This window comes from Copadichromis virginalis, linkage group LG4, assembly GCF_057382275.1.
Source record: "Copadichromis virginalis isolate Kocher_CV1m ecotype Utaka linkage group LG4, C_Virginalis_male_GT1.1, whole genome shotgun sequence".
NCBI classification, from domain to species: Eukaryota; Metazoa; Chordata; class Actinopteri; order Cichliformes; family Cichlidae; genus Copadichromis; species Copadichromis virginalis.
The window spans coordinates 2,474,741-2,499,097 of NC_140621.1; the positions used below are offsets into that span (position 1 = coordinate 2,474,741).

General features: G+C 42.2%; 1 protein-coding gene and 2 long non-coding RNA genes across 3 annotated transcripts in view; 1 reads left to right on the plus strand and 2 right to left on the minus strand.

Annotated features, from left to right (window-relative positions):
- Positions 1-21,194, plus strand: part of LOC146710544 (uncharacterized) — a 98,712-nt gene extending 77,518 nt beyond the window's left edge. Inside the window, exon 3 of the long non-coding RNA XR_014920260.1 lies at positions 21,078-21,194. This is a non-coding gene — a long non-coding RNA (uncharacterized LOC146710544). The remainder of the gene's footprint in view (positions 1-21,077) is intronic.
- Positions 2,800-4,598, minus strand: LOC146710549 (phospholipase D1-like). The gene is made up of 3 exons (XM_085455301.1): positions 4,377-4,598; positions 3,320-3,568; positions 2,800-2,902 (listed from the first exon to the last, which is right to left on the minus strand). Exons 1-3 carry the CDS (start codon positions 4,596-4,598, stop codon positions 2,849-2,851), a joined length of 525 nt encoding a protein of 174 aa, XP_085311427.1. The 3' UTR covers positions 2,800-2,848.
- On the minus strand, positions 7,216-8,884 carry LOC146710550 (uncharacterized). The gene is made up of 2 exons (XR_014919961.1): positions 8,504-8,884; positions 7,216-8,178 (listed from the first exon to the last, which is right to left on the minus strand). It is a non-coding gene; the product is annotated as an uncharacterized LOC146710550 (long non-coding RNA).
- Positions 21,195-24,357: the final 3,163 nt, after the last annotated feature.

Genomic DNA, 24,357 nt, shown 5'->3' on the forward strand with positions numbered 1-24,357 from the left:
ATGTTACACAACTTTTCTTCATGCCAACAAGACTGAGGTGCCACATAGTCGACACATACAGCTGATTATGATGCATGTTTTACTATTGCTATGTTCACATCATCTGCTTGGCTTTATTACTGAGAGCCTGGAGATCCTCTGACGTGTGCATGGCTGATGTGAAGTATGATTAGTCCTACATGACATCAACAGCAGAGGCAATGAAAGCTTTGTTGTTAACAGGTTGTAGGTAAAGTCAAATGTCTACTTCTACACTTGTGTTGGGTAAAGTTCTTCTCACTGCAGCAGATTTATATCTGTGCTTTCACAGGGCGTGATGTGGAGCTCAGCGCTGAGGTGCAGGTCTCCTTGGAGACGGCATCCTGGCTGAAATATTATCATGCTTCCAAAACATTTCAGCTTTTATTTTGAAAGAAACAAGACTTGAAAACGAGTCCCCTTCTTCCTCTTTGTCTTTGTTCTTCAGAGGAGTGTCACCTGGACAAACTCAGGGCTGTTCTAGAGCCTTTCTTATTATTTGACTCCATAGAAATAAAACTGAATGGAATCAAACAAAAACTCCCAAACAGCTAAAACACTTTGCTTTATTCTCTTTTTTAACAAATACGTTGAAGTCCATCCACAACAACACAGCTGAGATCTCCTTTGTAATCAAGTGTTTCCATCCTTTGTACAGATCTGCATACAAAACAATCATTTACGTCCCACAGAAGTCTAGTTACACGTAACTCTACAAGAACTGGTGAATGACAGAAACATGAGACACATGATCACAGGTGATAACAAAAAGAGAAAGAATTCATGTGTTAGTGATGTTTTTCAGCCCTGATGGCTCATGTTGGAGAAACAAGCTGAGGTACGTGGAAAGTTCACACACACAAGTGGGCGTGAGCGCACACACAGAGAGAGAAACACAACTGAAGCATCTGTTTGCTGTTTCTGCTTTCATCATCTCTGCTGCTGTGTCAGGCTGGGGTCTCTCAGTGACGTGGTTGAGGTGAAGTATGACGAGTATCCCTGATTCAGTCCATCGAGACAAAGGGCAAAGAAAGCTGTTGTTAACAAACTCTATGGTGATGTGGCATTTAGCTCTGACTCTACGCTCTGCTGAATCCTTTGAACCTGCTGATCAGTAAAGCTCTACGTGCTGCAGCAGATTGACCTCATCTGTGTTCACAGGTGTGGACCTCAGCGCTGAGGTGCAGGAGACTTTCATTCAGTTCTCCCTGCAAACAACATCCAGCCTGGAAATACTGTCATCTTTCCCAGAAATGGTGCTCTTATCTCAGAGAAGAAGTCTGATGTAAATAACTGCAATCAACATAACTGCAATCAATAATGCCAACACGATGACTGTTCATAGCTCCTGCTTTGAAATACTGAACTTAAACATTGAGCTGATGAAAGATCACAATTCACAGTGGCCCACTGTCAGAATCATTCTGAATATAAACTCATCGAGTTAATCTGAACCTTTCTCAAATGTGCTGTGAATAAATGCTGCTGCAAGCCACTGTGGGAAAGCTGTGTTATTATCATGGAAACATCTGTGACACATTCACAGAGGACGAGGACACAAAGGGACGACACGCAGAGGCTGTGTTCAAGTCAAAAATCCAAATCTTTAGTCCTAAACAGGCAGTGGTTACAAACAGGAAGACGAGCAGTCCATTAAACAGTCTACAGGGTCAAACATACAGAGAATTCAAACAGCTATTAAAAACAAATAACTGGACACTGAAAAACTTCAGTGATGTGTGAGGCACCAAAGGGAAGCAGCTGAGTATATTCAATGAATTCTCTTCAAATACAAAGACAGAAACTCCTACAGGCAGCATGCAAACTGAGCAGGATACACAAAGATCAGAGATTACAAAATAAATCAGACAAGGATTTCAAACTTACTGAGAGCAAGGCCTCTGTTACAAATCTGTCTAATAGAAAAACATGCTGTACAGATACAATACGCTCAGTGTTCATGGTCATTTAAAAACTGGCTCTACCTGAACCACTTCAATATTTTATGAAGTCACTGAGTCGACCATTTCTACACTTTGTTTCCTTCATTGCAGTCAGAGTGTGGCTGGTAAGGATGAAAACACACACAGAGCGTAAATTGTCTTTGTTAGTAAGAAACGTCAGCAAAGAAAAGACAAAACACACAAACACTCTCATGATATTCATGAATCATTAGAAAGCATCCAAACATTCTGCTCGTGGACTTTTACAGTCTTATTTGCACTCGCTCATCTTCATAATCATCCTGATCAATACATGACAGGGGAGGCTTTGAGGTAGGCGGGGCTCTCTGCTGATGTCAGCATGAAAGGCAGGACCAGCGTCTGCCACATGTTGGTGAAACATCACAGTACACTGGCGTGGTTTCCTTTCCAGATGTTGGACGTTTGACACTTCAACGTTGAGGCCAACAAGAAGACACAGTTTTGGGTCGGGTTGCTGCAGGGTTTCTAACTGAGCAAAAGCAGAAGCACACAGACCAACAGGGATCAGATGCTGAGTGTTAGAGGAACATCTGTGCTGATCACTGAATGCTGCTGTGGTCTCTTGTTGAAGTTGGCTGGTGGGACAGTCTAATAGTGATATCCTGCCCATCGGAGGAACACTTTTAAAAACACATGCAATACTTTGTTTGTATTACAGTCACAGTTTATCTTATTTTTGTCCTTTAAAAGTGTTGCTGTACTATAAAGTCCTATAATTTGAGGCTAAAACGGCTCAGAGTCTCTCTCTCAGAGGATCTCCTTTGAAAGTGGAGACGGCTTTATCCACTGATCCACGTCACTTTACCTGGATGTTTTCTTTGAAGCTGGATGAAGACTCCTCTCCCTCACTCCTGCTGCAGCTGTGTGGTCCAGTTGGCCTCTGAGGTCACAGTCAACATCTGTAGCAGAAGAGGGGAAATAAAAGTCCAGGTCACCAAAACTGGGAGCTTTTCCAAATTAGAGCGTAACTGGACTTTTTCAGCCTTACAGGCAGATAGTCGTCTGAAGCTGCAGCTTTTTAGCTTTTTCCAATCTCTGCTCTCGGCTTTCTTTGAGAACATGTCTGCTTTCTTGGCATGGGTCTGTCTGCTGTTGGTGAAGAGACTAAATCCACATACTCGCTACTAAGATCTCCTCAAGTAGTCTCAACCAGATTACAGTTTAAGAGTAAATGTCTCCTGAGAGTTTCACCTTGGGGAGATGCTGTCTTGCTAACATGCAATCATGAGCATTAATCTATGAGGTGAAAAAGTAATTTTAAAAGCTCCAGCCACAAGTTTTATTTCATCTGTGTTTTGGTCAGAGTCCCATCAGACCTCCAGAATGGTGTCAGAGTGTTTTCTATCCACGTGATGAGCACAGGCCTCAGGTCCAGACCTCCACGGGCACCATAGCCTCTTTGGAGCTAATAGGTGCAAGAAGGTTTTGTTGGGATAGGAACTGAAGAGGAAACTGACGAGGAAGGCAAGGATCTTCTTCAGCTCCTCCGAGCCGGGACCTCTTTGTGTAGGCCAGCATTGGCCAGGTAGCCCTCCAGCATCGCTGGATGGCCGACAGTGGAAAACCTAGAGGAGTAGGAGAGAGGTCCCGGTGGCGCCTGTGTCCGGCAGCCTCGCCTCTGTCAGTGCGCCCCAGGGCAGCTGTGGCTACAATGTAGCTTGCTATCGCCAGTGTATGAATGTGTGTGTGAATGGGTGGATGACTGAATGTAGTGTAAAGCGCTTTGGGGTCCTATGGACTAGAAAAGCGCTATACAAATGCAGGCCATTTAGGAGAGAAACAGCAGCTTGGAGCATGTCTTTATACTGTTTAGTCTTTAGAGCCACAGACTTTCTTTTAATGTCATTGTTCAGGATCTATGACTGATTATGTATTTATTGTATTCCTCCATTAGAGATAGGGTGAGAAGTTCGGGAGGGGCTCAGAGTAGAGCATCTGCTGCTCCACATCGAAAGGAGCCAGCTGAGGTGGTTCGGGCATCTGACAAGGATGCCCCCTGGGCGCCTCCTGGGTGAGGTGTTCCAGGCATGTCCCACCGGGAGGAGGCCCCGGGGCAGACCCAGGACACGCTGGAGAGATTATATCTCCAAGCTGGAGGAGGTGGCTGGGGAGAGGGAGGTCTGGGCCTCTTTGCTTAGGCTGCTGCCCCCGCGACCCGGCCTCGGATAAAGCGGATGAAGATGGATGGATGGATGGATGGATGTATTCCTCCATGACTGTGTGACAGCAAGTGGAACAAACCAGCTTCACCTTTGTTGATATGCTTGTAATTTTAATATTGATTAAATGGCCCATGAAATAATAGAAAGCTCATATATGAAAATGTATTTTAAGAAATAAAATGTTAATCTGAGTACAAAGGAGTACACTCACCTTCGGGTAGATGGAGGTGTAGCGAGCGCTGGTGAACATCCAGGCCTCCTCGTAGAACTGATCACTGATTGGATCCAAAACATCGATGGAGGATCTGTGTAAGCGCTGAGGATCGTCCTGATGGACAGAACAGAAGGAGAGTGAGACAAGTGAAGATATACTAAACAACACTGTGACATAAACTGACCCACACACAGTTTGATTCACAGGTGATTGACACATTATTGGACCACGAGCAATCTTTTCTGGTTTGACGCCGTCTTTGTAGCCAGAAACCAGCTCTCTCCTCGGCTTCCTCCACTACACGCTTCCCCCACGCCAGTCTCCTCCGTCACTATAAAGGGGAGAGTCATGAGCTCCATCACCCTCACCTGTGCCGTCCAACGTCCCGCCACCAGCCTCCACTGCAGCAGGCCAGAGACCACACCCCTGCCACAATAAGTAAAAGTATATCCTTGCTGTACCCTTAATGCTAATTATGCTAAATTAACCGCTGCCTTTGCCCCTTTGGGATTATTCTTATGTCACTGGGATGTTGACCTTTGACCTTCACATTAGAGAGATGGGCAGACATAATTAGTGTATGAATTTTAAAGTCACAGGTAATAAAGAGAGTGTAGCAAATGTAGTCAGGTTTATTACTCTGTATCACACATGAGTGCCCGAGGGAGGCGGGGCTGACTGGGGAGACACAGGAAACAGAGAGACAGGGCTGACTCGACATGAAACGATGAAACGTGGGACACGGGAACAGAAACTAAACACAGGCTGAAATGAACACTGAGGGAGGGAGAACTAAGATTACTGAGAGCCTGATAAATAAGAAGAACAAAAAGCAAGAAAAACAAGAGTCAAAGAAAACCAAAAACACAAAGCATTGGGCCAGGACCCACTGCTGTGACATTTATATGTGATAAAAACATTAAAAACTGCTCACATGTTGAAATCTTTCTACGTATACTTTAGGTTCAGCTCTCCAGCCTGGCATTTGGTTAAGCATGATTCAAACATTTGATTTTGTTTAACTGGTTTTAATTATAGTTACTTTTTGTGAACATTTGTTGCAGCATTTAAAAATACATCATTTATTTTCAAACTTTTGTTTGATTTAGAGCATCATATTTGACCAACGTAAATGTTTTAATTTCATATAAAATAACTGAAACAGTGAACTAAATATCTGAAATCTTTCCTTCCTTAAAAGTTATAATCCTACTTAAGTTATAGTGCAAACGCTTAAGCAACAAATATACTTGATGCTAATTAATTAATATTTCCCTTTGATGTTGCAACTATGCGGTCACTTCTGTCTTTAAACAAAATAATATTTTCCAGTTACAGAAATCATAAAGTCCAAACTAAAGTGCTACTGTTGCTATATGCATTTTATATAAATCATGGATGATGGTCCTGACATGAAGGAAGAGAAAGTTACAGGTTGCATCCTTTGACTTTGTCTCCGTGCCTTTGGGCCATTTTCAGAAGGACAGATGTTTCTGTTCAATTCTTAAATCAATTTTTTCAAACACAAACACTATTTTAAAGCTTCTAGAGAGTAAAATATTCATGATAATTATAATAACAATAATAAAAACAAAAGCTCTCAGATCCATCAAACCAAGCAGCAGAAAGAACAATAACTGAAGAGAAAACTTTAACCTTGTAGACTTCATTATGTTCCAGCTGCTCTACAGACGCTGTGACCTCGAACTTAAGCAGGTCGTAACGTATGTGCAGCTCAATAACTTCATAATCAGACCCTGTGGTATTTAGGCAGCAGAACAACTAAGAATAACAACTACAAATAATGTTTTTAGGTTTCTGTTGTACTGCAAGGTTCTGTACAGGAGAACCAAACCAAGAGCAAATATTACGTCTCATTTACACCTGAGCACGAAGAGCCATCAACATTTAGCAAATTGAATCATCTTTGTTTAGATGCAAGAAGAATCATATAGAAATGAAAAAGTAGAAATAGAAATCCAGAGCAAAGATATCCTCTAATTCAGCGTAGCACATGAGCAGCTGCTGCGATTCACGTAAGCATTCGGCTCGTCGCTGCTGCAGATTTTTCTCTCGCTGTTCTGGCTCACAGCGCTGCAAACACAGAAATAAATATCCCCAAAGCTGTGAAAGGGAGCTAATTAGTAAGAGTATTGTTACTCTCCGCAGGAGTAGTCCAGCAGTAGAAATCAGTCCAATAACAAGGTGTGTAACATCTAGCAGGGTGACAGAAAAACCCAGGGTAACTTCTAAGGACCTCAACGTCTCTCTCACATTGTGTTTTTTAAACATGCTTCCATTTGTCACTTCAGTCTTTACTCTGAAATACAGGAAGAGAAATCATGGCTGAAACAATTTCTCATGAAACCAGGGGTGTGGTCCAACAGTCAGTTTGGTGAGGAAGGTTCCTAACTGAGAGAAGTGACCCAGAAGTATCTGTGTAGCAGCCACAATGAATCCAGATCATGAGCTTTATTAACTGATCAAAGTCTCTTCTTACATCTTCTGTATCATTCAGTTTGCATTGGTAATGCCCATTATTGTAATGCTTTTTTAAGACGAGCAAAACTTTATTTCACTTTGGGTTAGCTGGGATAAGTGATGGATGGAGGGAATTTTACTTCAGCCACAGAAATCCTAAACAGGAAGGAGGAGCAGAGTTACAGTGGATCACTATCCAGCAGGGAAACAAGGTTTATTTCAATTTCTTGGCCATGAGTGAGATTTACTGAGTGGGCAAATTAGGGAGACGACACCATCAGATCCCGAGCCCTCCATGTGTTAATCAAGAGACGGCTGCTGTGCTACATCCATAAATAATGAATAAATTAGGAGCTAAAGCTGAAAGGACAGTTTATTTGTACCATCAGTGAAGATATTTTACATTTGAATTTTTTATTTAACATTTGCAAGATTCAATAACATAAAGAACCTGAACAAGAAAACATTTATGTGGATCAAAATACATTAAAACAAAAACTTTATAATAGGAAACAGAGTTTTCAACCAACTGATGAATAGAAAGCTAACCACTTGACATGAACACTACAGTAGGACAGTTTTGAAAGCTTAAAATGGAACTAGGGGAAGAGTTTGATTCACAGCTGCCTCATCAGATTTTTACAGGAGATTCTATCTGAACTCTGTGGAGCCTGATCTCAAGCTTTTTGAGTCTGACACAGAAACCAGAGGATCTTTCTGTGTCTTCAGATTCACTGTGATCCAGTGATGGGAGTGATTTCAGCCCTGAGTGATCGCGCTGATGTTTGCACAGAGCAGACAATGAGGTGAATGTTTGGGCACATTGGTAACAGTGAAACAGTTTATTAGTAACGTGGGATTGTTTGTGTGCAGAGTATGAACTGAGATTCCTGAAGCTCTTGTCACACTGGTCACAGCTGTAGTTTCCTTCCATGTGTGCACGTTCATGCCTGTTACGACCATGTGAATGTGAGAAGCTTCTCTCACAGTGTCTGCACTTGTGTGGTTTCTCTCCTGTGTGGACTCGTTTGTGTCTTTTAAGTTCACCTTCAGTGGTGAAGGATGACCCACACTGATCACAGAGGTGCTTTTTAACCCCACTGTGAATCAGTTCATGTGTTTTTAATCCACCTGATGTGGGGAAGCTTCTCCCACATTCTTTGCAGTATTTCAGTTTGTCTCCAGTGTGTCTACGTTGATGTACTTTTAGGGTATTTTGCTGACTGAAGGTTTTTCCACAGAGGTCACAAAGAAAGTCTTTCCCACCACCACAGTGATGACAGGGTTGAGAACTGGATCCATCTGTGTCGCTCTGCTTCTAAACAAAGACACAAAGACAGTGTAAGTCAGTCCTTCAACATTTGTATCCTGAACGTCGCCTGAAATAAAGAGCATCTCTGCAGACGTCCAACTACATTTGACTGTTTCAGTTAACACACTCAGTTTACTGGGCTGCAATAACTACAATACTACCACCATAATACTACAGTAATACTAAAATCATAACTGAAAGGAAAATCTGAATAATCACTCAGAGCTGCTTTTCCATGCAGTAGAATTGCTAACATGCTAACACAGTTTAATGAGCAGAGTTGTTCCAAACAGTCAGGCTAAAATGACAAGATAACAATATAAATACATACCTCACAGTAGCTGCACTTGTAGAGTCTCTTTCTGGTGTGGATCTGTTGGTGTTGTCTCAGGTGACGTGGAGATTTAAAAGTCTTCTCACACAGGTCACATTGATAAGGTCTCTCCTCAGTGTGGGTAAACATGTGTCGTTGTAACTGTGCGTCTGTTGTAAAGTATTTGCCACACTGTTCACAGCAGTACACATCATGTCTGGTGTGAATGCGTAGGTGTTCATTTCGGTTCCCTCTTTGGCTGAAAGTTTTTCCACAGATGTCACAGCTGTATGCCTTAATTCCAGAGTGGGTAACTAGATGCTTCTGTAAGCTGCTACTGCGAGTAAAAGCTCTGCCACACTGATCACAGCTGTACGCTTTAACTCCACTGTGGATGAGTTGGTGATTTTTTAGGGAACGCTTCAAGGAAAAAGACTTTCCACACATGTTACAGCTGAACGGTCTCTCTCCAGTGTGGATGACCTGATGATGTTTTAGTTTAGCCTTCTCAGTAAAACCCTTCCCACACTCGTCACAGCTGTATGCCTTAATTCCAGAGTGGGTAACTAGATGCCTCTGTAAGTGGCTACTTTGAGTAAATGCTCTGCCACACTGATCACAGCTGTACGCTTTAACTCCACTGTGGATGAGTTGGTGTCTTTTTAGGGAACGCTTCAAGGAAAAAGACTTCCCACACTCGTCACAGCTGTATGCCTTAATTCCAGAGTGGGTAACTAGATGACTCTGTAAGCTGCTACTGTGAGTAAAAGCTCTGCCACACTGATCACAGCTGTATGGCTTAATTCCAGAGTGGGTAACTAGATGCCTCTGTAAGTGGCTACTGCGAGTAAAAGCTCTGCCACACTGATCACAGCTGTACGCTTTAACTCCACTGTGGATGAGTTGGTGTGTTTTTAGGGAACGCATCCAGGAAAAAGACTTTCCACACTGTTCACAGCTGAACGGTCTCTCTCCAGTGTGGATGACCTGATGCTGTTTTAGTGAAGCCTTCAGAGTAAACTCCATCCCACACTCGTCACAGGTGTGTTTTTTCTCTCCCTTTCTTCTGTGAGGTTTGTCGGCCTCCTGAGAGCGCTGACTTCTGGCTCCATGTTGGTCCTGCAGTGACAGAGATACAAACAGAGGCAGTGAGTGAAATGCAGTCGTGGAACAAACTCAGCCTTCAAACTCCATTAACACTAGTTTTAAACCTGAAGGTGGAGCGTGGCACCAAACACCTTAAAGGTCTCTTATCCCCACCTGCTGGTAGTTCTAACACATTACATCCAACCTGCTGTTAAAGATAATTCATGACTGTTCAAACACTAAACACACACACACACACACACACACACACACACACACACACACACACACACACATTATTTTATAATTTAGATTATTTTGTTGTTTCCTATTACATATTTCTATAATTTGTATAGATTTATACAGAATTATTCAGTGATAATAAATCCTATGTTTGTTTATTCTAAAGGAACCCCGTTAGCTTCCACAACAGATGTTGCTCGTCTTCCGTCAAATACTCACATATAATATTACACAATAAAGTGGATTCAAGATATCCACATAATTTCACTCTTACATCCACAGTGAGGTTTCACAATTGTTCAAATATAAGCAATCAATAATAATAATAATAATATCAATAACATTGAGGCACATTACACAAATTTCAAAAACAAATCATGTCTTACAATATTTACAACAACTAAAAGCTCTGTAAATCGGCTTTTAAGTGTTCATTGAAGTTTTGAATAATTCTCTAATTTTTTAAGGCAACTTATTCCACTTAAAAGTTGCTCTAAATGTAACAGTTTTACAAAACGTTACTTTTAACTCGAGCATTTACTAAATTGCAGCTTGTTGAAAACTGTGTAATATGATGATGTATTTCATCTGGATACTGCAGCTGAGCAGAATAAATGTGGTGTGTTTAACAGAATTGCTTTCTTTAGAACTACAAGTAAGCCATAGAATATTTTAGCCTGTACAGGAAGCCAAGAAAGGTTATTATGCATTTTATCAATATTAGTATAGTATGAACATCTTCACACTAATCTGGACGCCTTATTCTGGACTAACTGAAGTCTGTTAAGATCTGTCTTATTAGCTGCTGACCAAATGATTGAACAATACTCCAGATGAGACATTACTAGTGCATTAATGACATCTTTCATAATGAAGAAGTGATACACAAAGAGCATTTCATAGCCATAGCTATGCCTTGTCGGCAGAGTTATGTGACATTAGTGATGTTTGTACTTTCAGCGTTAACTTGGTTTTAAAGCCTTTAAAATATACGCCGTTCAATAGTCGACCTTCATCTGACAGAGAATGTGATGATTTTGTGGATAATTAAAGTCAGTCATATATCCACAAACACAACAAGCTGAAAGTCAGTGATGCTGCTCGGTTTGCAGTCCTGAACATCACGGCACAAGCAGGATCCACTGCACTGTTAATGTTAGCTGTGTTATATTGCTGCCTCTGTTCGGTGGTGTCGAGCCAAACGGACTTTAACGTGTGTTTGAACGAGCTGACGGTTCACTCGTTAAGCTGAAAGAAAGATGCTTTAATCACAGCAGTCACACATGTGTCCACTGCACCATCTGGAACTCTTCTTGTTTACACTCGTAATAACACAAACACTAAATCCTGCTTCTCTGGTGCTGTTGTGTAGCAGTGTGTACACCTGAGACTGTCACCTGTCTGTCTGTCCTGCACTCTCTCTCTGTTTCTTTCTCTCTGATTGTGGAATAAAAGTATGAACGTGTGTTTATAAGTTACACTTGTGTTTGAATCCTGCAGCTTATCACACATTTGATTTCCATGTGTGACGACTGCAAGTGTCCAGAGTGAGGACAGACTGAGGGACCCACTGCTGCACATCATCTGTGAGGCTTTGCAGCCCTGATGATCCACCAGGACAAACTCAGCAGTGTGTGAGGAAGAGGAGGAGGAAGAGCCAGCAGCAGCTGACAGATGGAGAGAATAGACAGACTGTTCCCTGTTTGTGAAGGACTGCTAGGAAAGTTTAACATAACTGTCTGTCCTGAATCAGTCTTATTAGGTAATGTTCAAATAATGTGATCATCCCAGTGTTTCCAGTGTGGGAGAAAGTACTCAGGGCCTTCAAGTTACACACTATGAAAGGCAGCAACAAGTTTAATGTTCAGAAACCTAAAGTCTGTATCAGCAGCAGGATGGAGCTAAAAATAAATGTTGGTTTCAGTTCTATGAAGCTTTGAGTATTTTGGATCAGTAGCTGCTGTGTTTGTTGCATCATATTGCTGTAACTGTTTATATGCTTTATATATTCTGAGCTAAGTTGATCTATAGTGTTACATCATATTCTATAAGGATGTTATGTGTTTGTAGACTTTCTGCCCAGTTTGACCCATTTAGCAGACGTCAGCCTGTTTAAGGCTCTGATATCTATTCTGTGTGACTTACAGCAGTTATGACATGGTCTGATTTTCTCACCCAATAAAGGAATATTTCATATATCAGTCTACTCTTCATTCTATCAGACACAGTTATCACAGCTCCTACATTTGCTTTTACACATATATGTAAGCATTGAGCCAAATTTAGTAATGACAACATATTAAACGAACAATATTTGTCTCTTATATATGATACATCTGTATACACACTGTCACAGATACTTGTCTGTGAGTGAAGTGATTAATATAATAACTATAATATTGGCCATATTATATTTACATTACCACAGTGAGATGACTTTAGTCTCATGAACAACATCAGCTAATTGTTATTTACAGCTAATCTTAAACGACTGTTCAGCACAGAAATGAAGCCCAACAATCATGTTTCACAGTCCTGTGGTCTCAGCCTCAGATACTCATCAAATCACACAGAGCTCATGTAGAAACAAATGAACTAAATATGTTCTCCTTCATTTCTGTCAAACAAAGCTGTATGAAACGTTTCCAGCTGTTAGTATCATGGTTGCTAGGCAACCTGGGCAGCGCGACGGAGGCTAGACGTCCCATTTCACGAGCCTACGAGCCTCGCACTTCGGCCTTAGCGGCCTTTGAGTACGCGGCCCTTGAGGACTTTAAAGCTGCAGAACCTGAATCGGGATACAGCCATGATGATCTCCAGCCTCGTGCTCGCCAACATTCTCACCTGAGTTAAGAAGACGATCACTGAAATGGTCTCAGCAGGTCCTTTGATGACAGCAATGAAATGCAGTGGTAAGGCTTTTTGGGGATTAAGTTCGTTTTCATGGCAAAGAAGGACGATGCAGTTCATCTGATCACTCCTCATAACATTCTGGAGTGCAGGCAAAATGCTATTATAAAAACTTAAGCAGCAACTTCTCCAGGTTCCAATATTTATGCAATTCTCAAAGCTTTTGGCCACGACTGTATAACCTCTTCTGAAGTTTAGTGGATATTATACATGGTTATGCTCAGGATGTGTCGGCCAGTTTCCACTGGAAACGCCTTTTGGTTAAACTGTCAGCGAGCAATTTGCATTTGCACTGTTACATTTTTATATAACTTTAATGCAGATAAACAACAGCTGCTTGTTTCAGTGAAAATACATTGATGGCTTTTTAATAAAGTTGTGCAGCTGTAAAGTATTTTGTCTGCTGTCAATTCTATCGTCAGCTACATCGTTATGGCAAATGTTCAGATGTATATGGTGATAAATATCTTTGGTCATATGGTCCTGCTCTGTCTGTCACCTTCTGTGTTGAGCTCATTGTTTCCTCTGTAGTGGCTGAGCTGAGTCCAAGTAGCTGAAAATGTTCCTCTGCTGCTCCGTCAGACTCTCCTCCTCCTGCTGATCAGCTGGGACACAAAACAGATCTTTGTTAGGCTCCACACTGCACTGAAGAGTCAAAGTGTCTCATATGTTCATCTGACAAGTAAAAGAACACATTTTTGTTTCCCGAGGTGGGCAACTTGTTGGAAACAAACACAAAAGCTTTGAGCACTGATACCTGCCATTGCTGGCTTTGAAAGATGCAACGCCAGCAATGTGGATTGTCAAGACTCAAACCAATCATCAAGCAAAGACAACAGGGATCATTTGTTTCTGTTTATTTAGCATTCACAGCATTTGTAGTTGCCTTCTGTGCAGGGGAAGTCCACGCACACTGTGTGGTACCGCCATCCGCAGAAGGTGCATTCAACCTCTGTAAGAGAAACGAGGTTGTCTGAGACTGAAATGATATTCACTAAAGAAGTGGTGATTTGTAAAACTTCAAGTGTATGATAAGGTGAAAACAAATACACAACTGCATATCATGTAGTTGAAGGTTTTTTTTCTTTTGGAAGACCGGAAAACACTGAAAGTTACAAATTAGTCCTTTATTTATCCAGGTAAAAAAAAATCTCATTGAAATTAAAAATCTCATTTCCAAGAGAGACCTGGCGTCATGGCAACACAAGTCACATACCACACAGGTATATAACATTTAAAACAAACACAATATCCCAACATGTGTAACAAATGTATTGTGCTTGAAACAAATTCAGAATAGGTGATAAAGCAGCTGCACATGTGTGTCACGAGTAAATCTGGCTGTATAACAAACAGAAACAAGTGATCCTGCTGTCTTTGCTCAATGGTTGGTTTGAGTCTTGACAATCCACATTGCTGCCATCTTTCAATATGTTTGAATGCACCAGTGTAAGTGCAGCCACTCAGACTCAATGTGTTCATAGAAACAGGTGCAGATGTGTCACGAGTTCATCCAGCAGTAGCTATGGCACTTGGCCACAGGGGGCAGCAGTGGACTGACCTGCATTTGAGACTGCTCCAGCTGCTGTGACAGTCAGTAGATCTGCTACAAATTGCAGATCATATGCAAGTTTTGAAATGACATTATAAATATTCCTAACTTAGCCACGGCAGCCATGTTGATGTATTACCTATATTGGCTGAAAATGTTCATTTGCAGAGAAAAGACACAGGCAGACTGTGCTTACAGGATGTTACATGTTATTATGTGATGTTACTGAAATCATCATGAATAACAGGAGTGGTGATTCCTGTAACTTTGTGTATATAATTTGGCATTTCTTACTGATGCAGGCCAAAAATAAATACATAAACTGAGCACCTGATGGCTTTGAACTTTTGTTGTCCATCTTCCATTGGTTTGAATTTTGCGCTCCAGTACAAACACAAATCCCCCAACCCGAGGATCAGCACAATTAACCTAACAGACCTACACCTTAGTTCACAGATTCACTTTGTCTAAGGTTGATTTCTGGGATTTCACACAACCCAGGATTCAGATCGTGAATCCATGATGGGCTTGGATTTACATCATTATAAATGAAATGTGCTCTACTTGGAAGCAGCCGGCCCCGCCCCTTTTGACGGGTTGTGTGAGACTTTAAATCATCAAACTGTAAATTATAATTTAAATTGTTATTGATCCTTTACCCCGAGTCCTAAAGTGTAGATTTATTTTCTTACTCTTCTTATATTTATTGTTTGTTTACTTGCACCGCTGTAACTGCAGCCTCGTCGTCTCGTCTCTCTATATGCTGGACTGTCTGTAGCGGAGATGACAATAAAGTTTACTTTGACTTCAGCAGCGCGCAGGCGCACCGAGGGCTCTCGCGCTCACTTTATAGAATGTAGAAAAAACATGGGTGCAGATTATAAGTCTGTATCATAATATCTGTTTGTTGTTTTTATTTTGTTTTGCGAGTTGGTTATTAGATGCCGCTCCAGCCAGCCAGAGACTCCCCGCTGCCCCGCCCTCTCCTCCCTGTGCCGCCAGCAGCAGGCGCACCTCGCAAACGGAGGGCGCCCTTACTCCCAGCAAATGGCTGATAGAAAACCGATCGGTGCCTACGAATTTCCCAATATGCGCTGGCATGACGTCGGGGAAGCATGGGTACGACCGATTCTTTTATTTTTTTCTTGCCCGTGATGCCCCCCCCCCCCACCACGATGCATTCTATTGGTTTGCACACTTACACACACCCAGCTGTGGTTTCCTGTTTTGCTGGACTCTGGAGAGCCCCGCCTTTAACGCTCTTCTCTCACAGAGAGCAACAGAAAACTTGGAAAAACTCCAGATTGACTGAACTCAGTTCAAAGTTACCTTGACACCTTTAGATGTGAGACGTAGTGATGGTCCGCTTGAAGCTGACGCTCCGGTGCGTGTGTCAGAAAGATCAACGCGCTGCTTCAGAAGCACCGTGTCGAGGCTTGATTCGTTTGGCCAGAGTCACGTGATCAGTGACGTCTGAAGCTTCGTTTAGAACGTACCTTTTTTTAAATCGAACTTTATTGAAACACAATGAGTATACAACATACAAACAGATGAAGTTTACAAAAGAACAGAACATGAACATACAGAACCAGGAGTAAAAAAATTATGATATGAGGAGGCGAAAAAAATCTACATATAAATATTGTTCTGAGAGGCTTTTTGTTGGTTGAGTCTGAAATTGATTGTATGTACAATTCATATCCTTATAAAACGGCAGAAATATGGTGTTTTATTAATAAACTTACATTTATGGATATAAAATAGCTAAAAGTATTAACAAATTTTTTATAAAAAAAACATTTATCATTCTTCCTGGGGAACTTAAAGAAACAGAATAAAACATTTTCCATCGTAAAGAAAACTCCCTTAAAATATAGACAATAACAAAACTGCTAAATTCTTCCAGAATCTCTGTGTAGAGGAACCAAAAGAGATGTGCCACAGTTTCTGGATGATCCCCACAGAAAGTTCAATTAGTATTTATGTCTCTTTTAAATGTTACCATATAGTGACTGGCTGGGTCACATTTATGAAGAATTTTATATGAGATTTCCTTCACCTTGTTCACAATTAGATATTTATGGGATCATCCAGACTGTCTTCCAGGTGATATCTGGAACATGTCGGTTCCAGTAAGATATTCTATATATGGGAGAGACATGATATCTTCTTGGAATAAACTACGTATTCTCTTATTGCTGTTACCAAGTTCCTGTGAAAAGCAGATTTTTCCCACTGCTGACTCAGCTGGATCAGGGAGAGTGACTGAGGCAGATATTGAGCTGTCAGTGTTTTTATATAACATTAAAGTCCCTGCGGGTATGGCACCAAGCACCATTGAGAATTCCCTACCACCACTTCCCCTGCCAGTGGCGGACTCCCTCAGGTGTCGGTGCGTTGGTGGTTCTTTGTGTCCGGGGGTGGGCGTCCAGGTACACACCGGCTCACTCCTTGGCGGCCGGTTATCGGGGCCTGGAGCCTGGGGCTCGCTCGGGCCACTTCGGAGGTGGGGTGCCCCCGGCGTCTCGGCCTGGGGCTCGGTCACTCAGGCACAGCTGGCTGCCGGCGGAGCTCACGGGCGCGTCACTGCAACCCCCCCTGGCTTCTGCTCCGCGGCTGCTGAGTGAGCCCTCATCTGGGACCCTCCTCAGCTCTTTCTGGGACAGTGGCGCGGCTGCCCCTCTGTTGGTCTTCCTTGGTCTCTTGTGTTCTGGGGGCCTCTGGATGTCTGGAGTTTTGATCTCCTCCATACCTGCTTCATGCCCTGGAGGACGGGGCTGTGGCCCCCCCACACCCTCTAGCAGATCGTTACATGGAGAAACCTTTGGAATACAAGCATGCTGATCCACACAGGTGTATACACGGGTATTCACAGACGCGGACTACAGCTTTCTTGGCTGCTGCCTCAAAGCACACTGTGCGCTGTCTATCTTGCGTGCTGCACAATATCGTTTATTATTTAGTATCTACTGATATCTACTGCTAGCTAGTTTATTGTGATGGTGCTGTTTTTTATTATGTTGCTCTTTGCTGTTTGCTTTCTCTTCTGTTTTTTTTCTCCATACAGGTGACCCAGGTGTTTTTTTTTTTCTTTCTTCCCCCCTTCTCACCGTCTCTTCTCCCCTTTGGTTTTCTTTCGCTCCCTCTCTTTCTTTCATTCTTTCTCCCTGTCCTATCCCCCAGTCATGTCTGTCCCGTTTGTAGCAACTGAAAATAAAATAAATTCATAATTATAATAAAGGTCAATCAAATGGACCAATATGGCAAGGCCATGATGATCCACTTGGTAAAATAAATCCGCTTGGCATCTTTCTTGGCCTTAAGACAACAATTCTGATGCTATAGATCCAAACGGGACACAAAAAAAAAAAAAAATCAAGCACATTGTCCTAACCTTAACACCATAATGTTTAACAGTTAATACCCTCAAGTTGAAGGATAACCACCCAACACTAGAAGTACCCACTGATGTTTTCTAGAGACCTTTGAAAGATACACTCTCAGAAAAGATGTCTTACCCACTTTTTGTGTTCATGTATTTTAAAACGCACACACACAAATAATTGAGCACATTATTCTCCAATCACGTTGCAATTTGTGTGCACCATTATTCTATTTTTAACTGTCATAAAATGATCATTGGTTTCTTTTGGTGTGAGAGCTGAGGCGAGGAATGAAACGAAAGAAAAAGACAGGAAAGTCAGTCATTCGGTTAACACTTAGACCCCCGGAGAGCAGTCATTTTGGTTTTCTACCTTAGACCCCCGCGGAGTCATCATTTTGCGTTTCTACCTTTAAAAGCCGGAGAGCAGTCAGTCAAATGCTGGAGTCATTCATATGTATATTAGGTCGTTACCTAGGAATTCTGGAGGGAGGGGAGTGGGGGTGAGTGATTGAGGGGGTGGGGGAGCTGCTAAAAGCTGTGAACTTCCTTTTGTGTTTCATCTTGATGCATTCTCAATCATCCAGGGAAATAAATCTCCAAAAGTCACCAACTTGGAGTGTTTCAGTTTGCCATCTTGGGGAGAAATCAACACACATGGGTGTATGTCCTTTGTTGCTGAGATTTATTGATAAAAACAGTACAAAAAACCAACCATTTGTACACATATTTACAAATAATTCAACATTGTCAGCAATCACTCACAATCCTGGCACTGCCACGGTATCTGTCGTCTGCATTTACCACATGTGTACCTGTAGCAGTGAACACATCGCACAGTGGCCTGATTTTTTTTGCATCTGTGTTTGACCTGACACGTGGCCCTTTTTCCAGGGCTCGGTGTGGAGGGTTCTGCCCGAAGCAACTGATCTTTTCTTGCCTTCTTCGCAGCTACATGAGAGCGAGCCAACTCTGTTGCAAGCGCCACCAGGAAGTCCACCCGTCTTTCCTTCGTCCCGGTGCATGCTTGATACAGCACATGTGCATTCAGTGCTGCCATGTCAATCATGTTATAAAACACGGCGACTGGCCAGCGCCGTGTTCCTTTGCGGACAGTGTACTCCCGAACCATCTGGTCCATCACATCCACGCCACACTTTGTTTTGTTGTAAAGGGTGACAGTGTTTGGCTTCCTTTTGGTAGTGTTATCAGTCTGAACCACGCCGTGCATGCTGCTAAGAATATAGACTGTCTTCTTCCGTTTGGCCGCATACGCCGTCAGCGTGGCAGCAGAGGTTGAAAACACCTAAGAAATAAGATAAATTGTTATTTCCATAGCCCTTTTACACACAATGAAACACATAAACATAGAACCACAAAAGACCTGCAACATACCTGAGTGGTGAATTCATTGCAATCTGTCTGTCTAGTGGATTGAGGAATTTCCCTGCGAATCTTGTTGACTGTGTCGAGGATGGTGGTTTTCCGTCCAAGAAGTTTTTGCGCAAGTGAAAGCGATGTGAAAAAATTGTCCGTGGTAACATTTCTGCCCTTGTCTAGGAATGGTTCCATCAGCCTCATCACTACATTTTCAGAAAGTCTCTCCCCAGTGGGACGACTGGGGTCCTTGCCAAGATATGGGAAGACATTGCAAATGTACTTGGATTTTAGGTCGCAGGCCACCCAAAACTTGATCCCAAACTTGTCCGGTTTACTTGCAATATACTGCAGGAAACAGCAACGAGTCTTTGATGGGAAAAGCTGTTCATCAACGGTGATATGTAGACCAGGGTTGTAGCACGTGATGCAGTTGGTGACAAATGATCCCCACACACTGGAAATTGCAGCAAACTTGTCAGTCTTTGCTCGATCACTGCGGGTGGACTTGTCATCAAAGCGTAGGTGTTGCATGATGTCTTGGAAGCGGTTTCGTGCCATAATTCCAATTATCTGTGGGTTTCCCAGGTTTGCTGACCAGCAGTCATTTAGAGATGGAAGCCTGCAAACCCCCCACAAGATCACAATTGCAATAAATGCCATTAGTTCAGGGAGGTCCATGAACCAATGAACATCCTCCGTTTGCTGTGCATGTTGAATAGTCCATTCTTGAATGCTACGAAGCATGTCAAGAGTGACGAAACACAGGAAGCTCTGAAGGCGACTTGAGATACTTCTCCTGGCCTTAGCCGTTGGCTCTCCATCTGCAGCGTACGGTTCTATTGGGGTGAAAGGGAGACGGGTCCCCACATGTTCTTCACGCCACACTGTGCCATCTTTCGCTGTCTCAGTCCCCAAACAAGCTCTCTTTTTCGGTGGAGAAGCAGTCTCCTCATCTGCAGTGTGAACAAATTCAAATTGTGAGCAAAATGGGAAGGTCAAACAAAATCACAAATGCATGCATAGATACTAATTATAATTCCAGTATCTCCTCCTCTGTATCAGAATAATGTCTGAAATATCTTACTTACTAACTACATCCACTTACTTGTTTGAAATGAAAAAGGAAATAACATGAAATGAAACTAACCGGAAGACTGATCAGACAGCTCTGAGTCCGAATCCGGCTGAACTGCTAGGTCTTCTCCATCCGAGTCACAAGGGTCGACTTCCCTCAGGATCATTTCCAAGGCCTGCTGAGTGGTGAGTCTCCTCTGCATTTTCTTTCCTTGGAGAGGAGGTCCGTACACCAGAGGATTCTTCAGGGCAGGGCGATGAATTTTCTTTCCTTGGAGAGGATTCTTCAATGAAGATTCTTCAATGAAGGAGTAGGCGAAGTGCAGTGTATATATACCCTTCGGACACTCCCTCCACCCCCTAGCCGGTCACACCCCTAACCAATCAGATTGGTGGGTTAGTGTTACCAGTGCTCTGATTGGTGCCTCTGATTGTACCATTATATTTGAACAATTGTGAAACCTCACTGTGGATGTAAGAGTGCAATTATGTGGATATCTTGAATCCACTTTATTGTGTAATATTTTATGTGAGTATTTGATGGAAGACGAGCAACATCTGTTGTGGAAGCTAACGGGGTTCCTTTAGAATAAACAAACAGGATTTATTATCACTGAATAATTCTGTATAAATCTATACAAATAAATATGTAATAGGAAACAACAAAATAATCTAAATTATAAAATAATGTGTGTGTGTGTGTGTGTGTGTGTGTGTGTGTGTGTGTGTGTGTGTGTGTGTGTGTGTGTGTGTGTTTAGTGTTTGAACAGTCATGAATTATCTTTAACAGCAGGTTGGATGTAATGTGTTAGAACTACCAGCAGGTGGGGATAAGAGACCTTTAAGGTGTTTGGTGCCACGCTCCACCTTCAGGTTTAAAACTAGTGTTAATGGAGTTTGAAGGCTGAGTTTGTTCCACGACTGCATTTCACTCACTGCCTCTGTTTGTATCTCTGTCACTGCAGGACCAACATGGAGCCAGAAGTCAGCGCTCTCAGGAGGCCGACAAACCTCACAGAAGAAAGGGAGAGAAAAAACACACCTGTGACGAGTGTGGGATGGAGTTTACTCTGAAGGCTTCACTAAAACAGCATCAGGTCATCCACACTGGAGAGAGACCGTTCAGCTGTGAACAATCAGAGAGACATATATATATATATATTCTACTTTTCTAAATGATTGACTATTTCAATGGAGAACCTAAATGACACGGACTCGTGTTTGTTATTACATATCTCTATTTTGAATGTGACAAGTCTATCATTGCCTGTTATTCATAGGTATTAACAGAGTTTTTGGCCTTTTTTCCCTCTATAACAGTTAATTGACTCTTTACAGTGGCCTGCTATGGTTAATAATAACATGTTCAGTCATGAGTGAAATCAAAGCTTTTCTTCACTTTAGCATTTAACATTCCCAACAATATAATGTGATACCTTAATTAAAACACAGCTAATAAAACACAATTTTCTTAATGCAAACATCAGTGACTCAACATTAGCAACCAAAGGGTTCAGTCTGCAGCTCACACTCATGTGAAGCTACAGCCTCCCCCTTTAGTCTCTGTCATCCTTCTGCTCCTGCAAACACAAAACAAAGCAAGACAAAACCTCCACCCTTCTTCTACAGGCTGGGTGAATTGTTGTGGACATTCACTAATCCTAAAGTCGGCACCGTTTTTGTCTCAGTATCAAGTCTAGATCCTGGTTACCATAAAAATTGAAGGGGTCTACAACAACTACCATCCTCCTATCTTTATCCTGGTTGCAGCAGGGCCGGGAAATAACACTGAAGTGATAGGTTACCAGGCAGGGTACACCCCGGACAGCTCACCAGTCTATCAGATAGAAACACACAGCCGTTTACATTCATGGATAATTTAGAATCATCAGTTAACCTAGCTCTAATAACTGCCTGACTTTTCCTCTCACACTGGAAACCAGAATACCCAGAGAGAAACCACTGCAAACTAGCCAGACTGTGGCCTTGAGCCCAGGAGCTTCTTACTGTGGAGCAACAGCACTAACCAGCATGCCAACAATGGAGGAAATACAGGAAAGCTATGATTTCCTGTATTTGATGCAATGAAGTTGAATTTCGTACAGATCTTTAAAGCCTGAGGCAATCGTGTTAAACACACGCGAGATGCTCACGTAAATCCAAGAGCTGCCCTTTTTTGTTCCTTTTTTTTCTCAGTGTGTTCCTCCTTCAGTTTGTCAATATAAAATTGTACTTAGCAGTCAGTATAAGCTTTGAGTGATATAAGTTTGCATGTGACAGAATACTGCATGATGACCTTTTGATGACTTAGATTTGATAAATTCTTCCTCACAGCGATAAAAGCTGAACCAGCTGTGATTATTTCACTCCTGCCAGGAAGAGGAGAGCTGGACACTTTATCTGCACTAACAAGAAGAGAACCACACACACACTCCCTACACACTAACATCCCTCTGCCTATGAATAGATGTATTCACTGTTGTATTACGTTTGTATATAAATAAAGACAAGTGCAAGAACAGAGCGCACATCACAGGCCCCACTCTGGTGGGAGCATCTGTGATCATGCCCTTGCAAGTAAAAGCTGCAGCGTCTGTGTGTTTCTACCTTTAGATTCTCAGCTGAAGAAGTGTCTTTAGAATAAATCTCTTGAGGAGTAAACATGACTTGGGATCTGATGATTTTTTTAGATATCTACAGATCAGAAATTATTTTAATCACAACTTAATTTGTAGAAACATTCTTATTACTAACCAAATCTGAAGTGCAAAGTAAAATTATTTCTAAATTATATAACAGCATCCGGCGGTGTAAAAACGACAGCACTCTGTATATTAAAGCGAAGTGGGAAAAGGAGGGTAATTTGACAATTACAGAGAAGTGTTGGGCTCACGCATGCAAGATACAGTGGGCTACCACTGGGTCTAATGTTTGGCATGAATTTAGCTGGAAAAGCATCATGAGATTTTTCATTACCCCTGCTCAACAAAGATATCGAGGACTTGGTGATAAATGTTGGAGATGTGGGGGAGACGGAGCTAACCATTTCCACATCTTTTGGGACTGTAAAGATATTCGCCAGTATTGCTCTCTAATCCATGATCATTTACAAAATGTTTTTTCATTTGTTTTTCCTTCAACTTTTGAGACCATGTTTTTGTGCAATGCACCAGTGGATAAACTGGATTCCAACGACAGAAGACTCCTGTACATCCTTCTGGCCGTAAGTAAAAAGCCTCTTACGAGAAGATGGCTTAAGCCTGAACCACCAACGATAGAAGACTGGATCCATTCTGTACAAGAGATCTATACGATGGAAAAAGTGTCATTTTCTCTTAAACTTCCAGGGAATATGGTCTAAATGGACAGACTATGTTAAGCATATGAGGTGTGATTTTGTGTACGATGTTACAACCCTGAGTACTACGTAAACCTGGCTGCCCTGCTGCCTCCTAACCCTAGTTTTTTTGTTTGTTTGTTTGTTTTTTTGTTTGTTGTTTTTTTGTTTGTTTGTTTGTTTGTTTGCTGTTGTTTTTTTGGGGGGGGGGTGTTTTTGTTTTTGTTTTTTTCTTCTTTTCTTTTCTCTTCTCTTTCTGTTTCTACCTGTGGCTCCCTATGTGTGTTTTGTTAGAGTCTTCCCAGTTTAGGTTTTGTAGAGTTTTGTGTTCAGCAATAAAAGCTGCCATTTTGAGTTCAGTCTTGTCTCCAGTGAGTTTGCGTTTGGGTCAAATTCCTGCCTGCACACAGCCGATCATGACATTATTGACCAAAGATAAGCTCACATGTCACCTCATGACACAGACACTTATTTCCACAGCATGCACGAGGACTGACAATAAGTGTCTATAAAGCCACTTCTATCTGCCACATCTGTGCTTCTGTCATGGTTGCTCTCCTCTCACTCTGTCATTTATCCACAGTCTGCCTCCCTCTGCTCCGTCAGCTGACGTCCTCTCTACACCACCTGCTGTGTTTTATCCTGCAAAAACACATTTAAGAAGCGTTGCACCGAGTAACGGGAGGAACTGCTATAAAATCCATTTAAAGGAGGTGGTGCTGAGTGCTGTGACTGGGGTCCCACCACTGACATCACGGGTGGAGGACATGTTGGAAAACTGCTACAAAGTGCTGTGCAGCCAGCAGAGCTTACAGTCTGTCCTGTGTGTCATACAGGCTCTCACACTTAGTGTTTCTGTGACACATTGAAGAGAAGTTTGTGTTGTTCACAGTTGTGCTTGTACTGAG

Coding starts and splice junctions, on each gene's coding strand:
- LOC146710549 (XM_085455301.1), bottom strand. CDS start 4,598: ATGTGTCAATCACCTGTGAATCAAACTGTGTGTGGGTCAGTTTATGTC. Junction 3,569..4,376: donor ACACCTCCATCTACCCGAAG/GTGAGTGTACTC, acceptor CTACTCCTCTAG/GTTTTCCACTGTCGGCCATC. Junction 2,903..3,319: donor ACTCTGACACCATTCTGGAG/GTCTGATGGGAC, acceptor CTTCTGCTACAG/ATGTTGACTGTGACCTCAGA.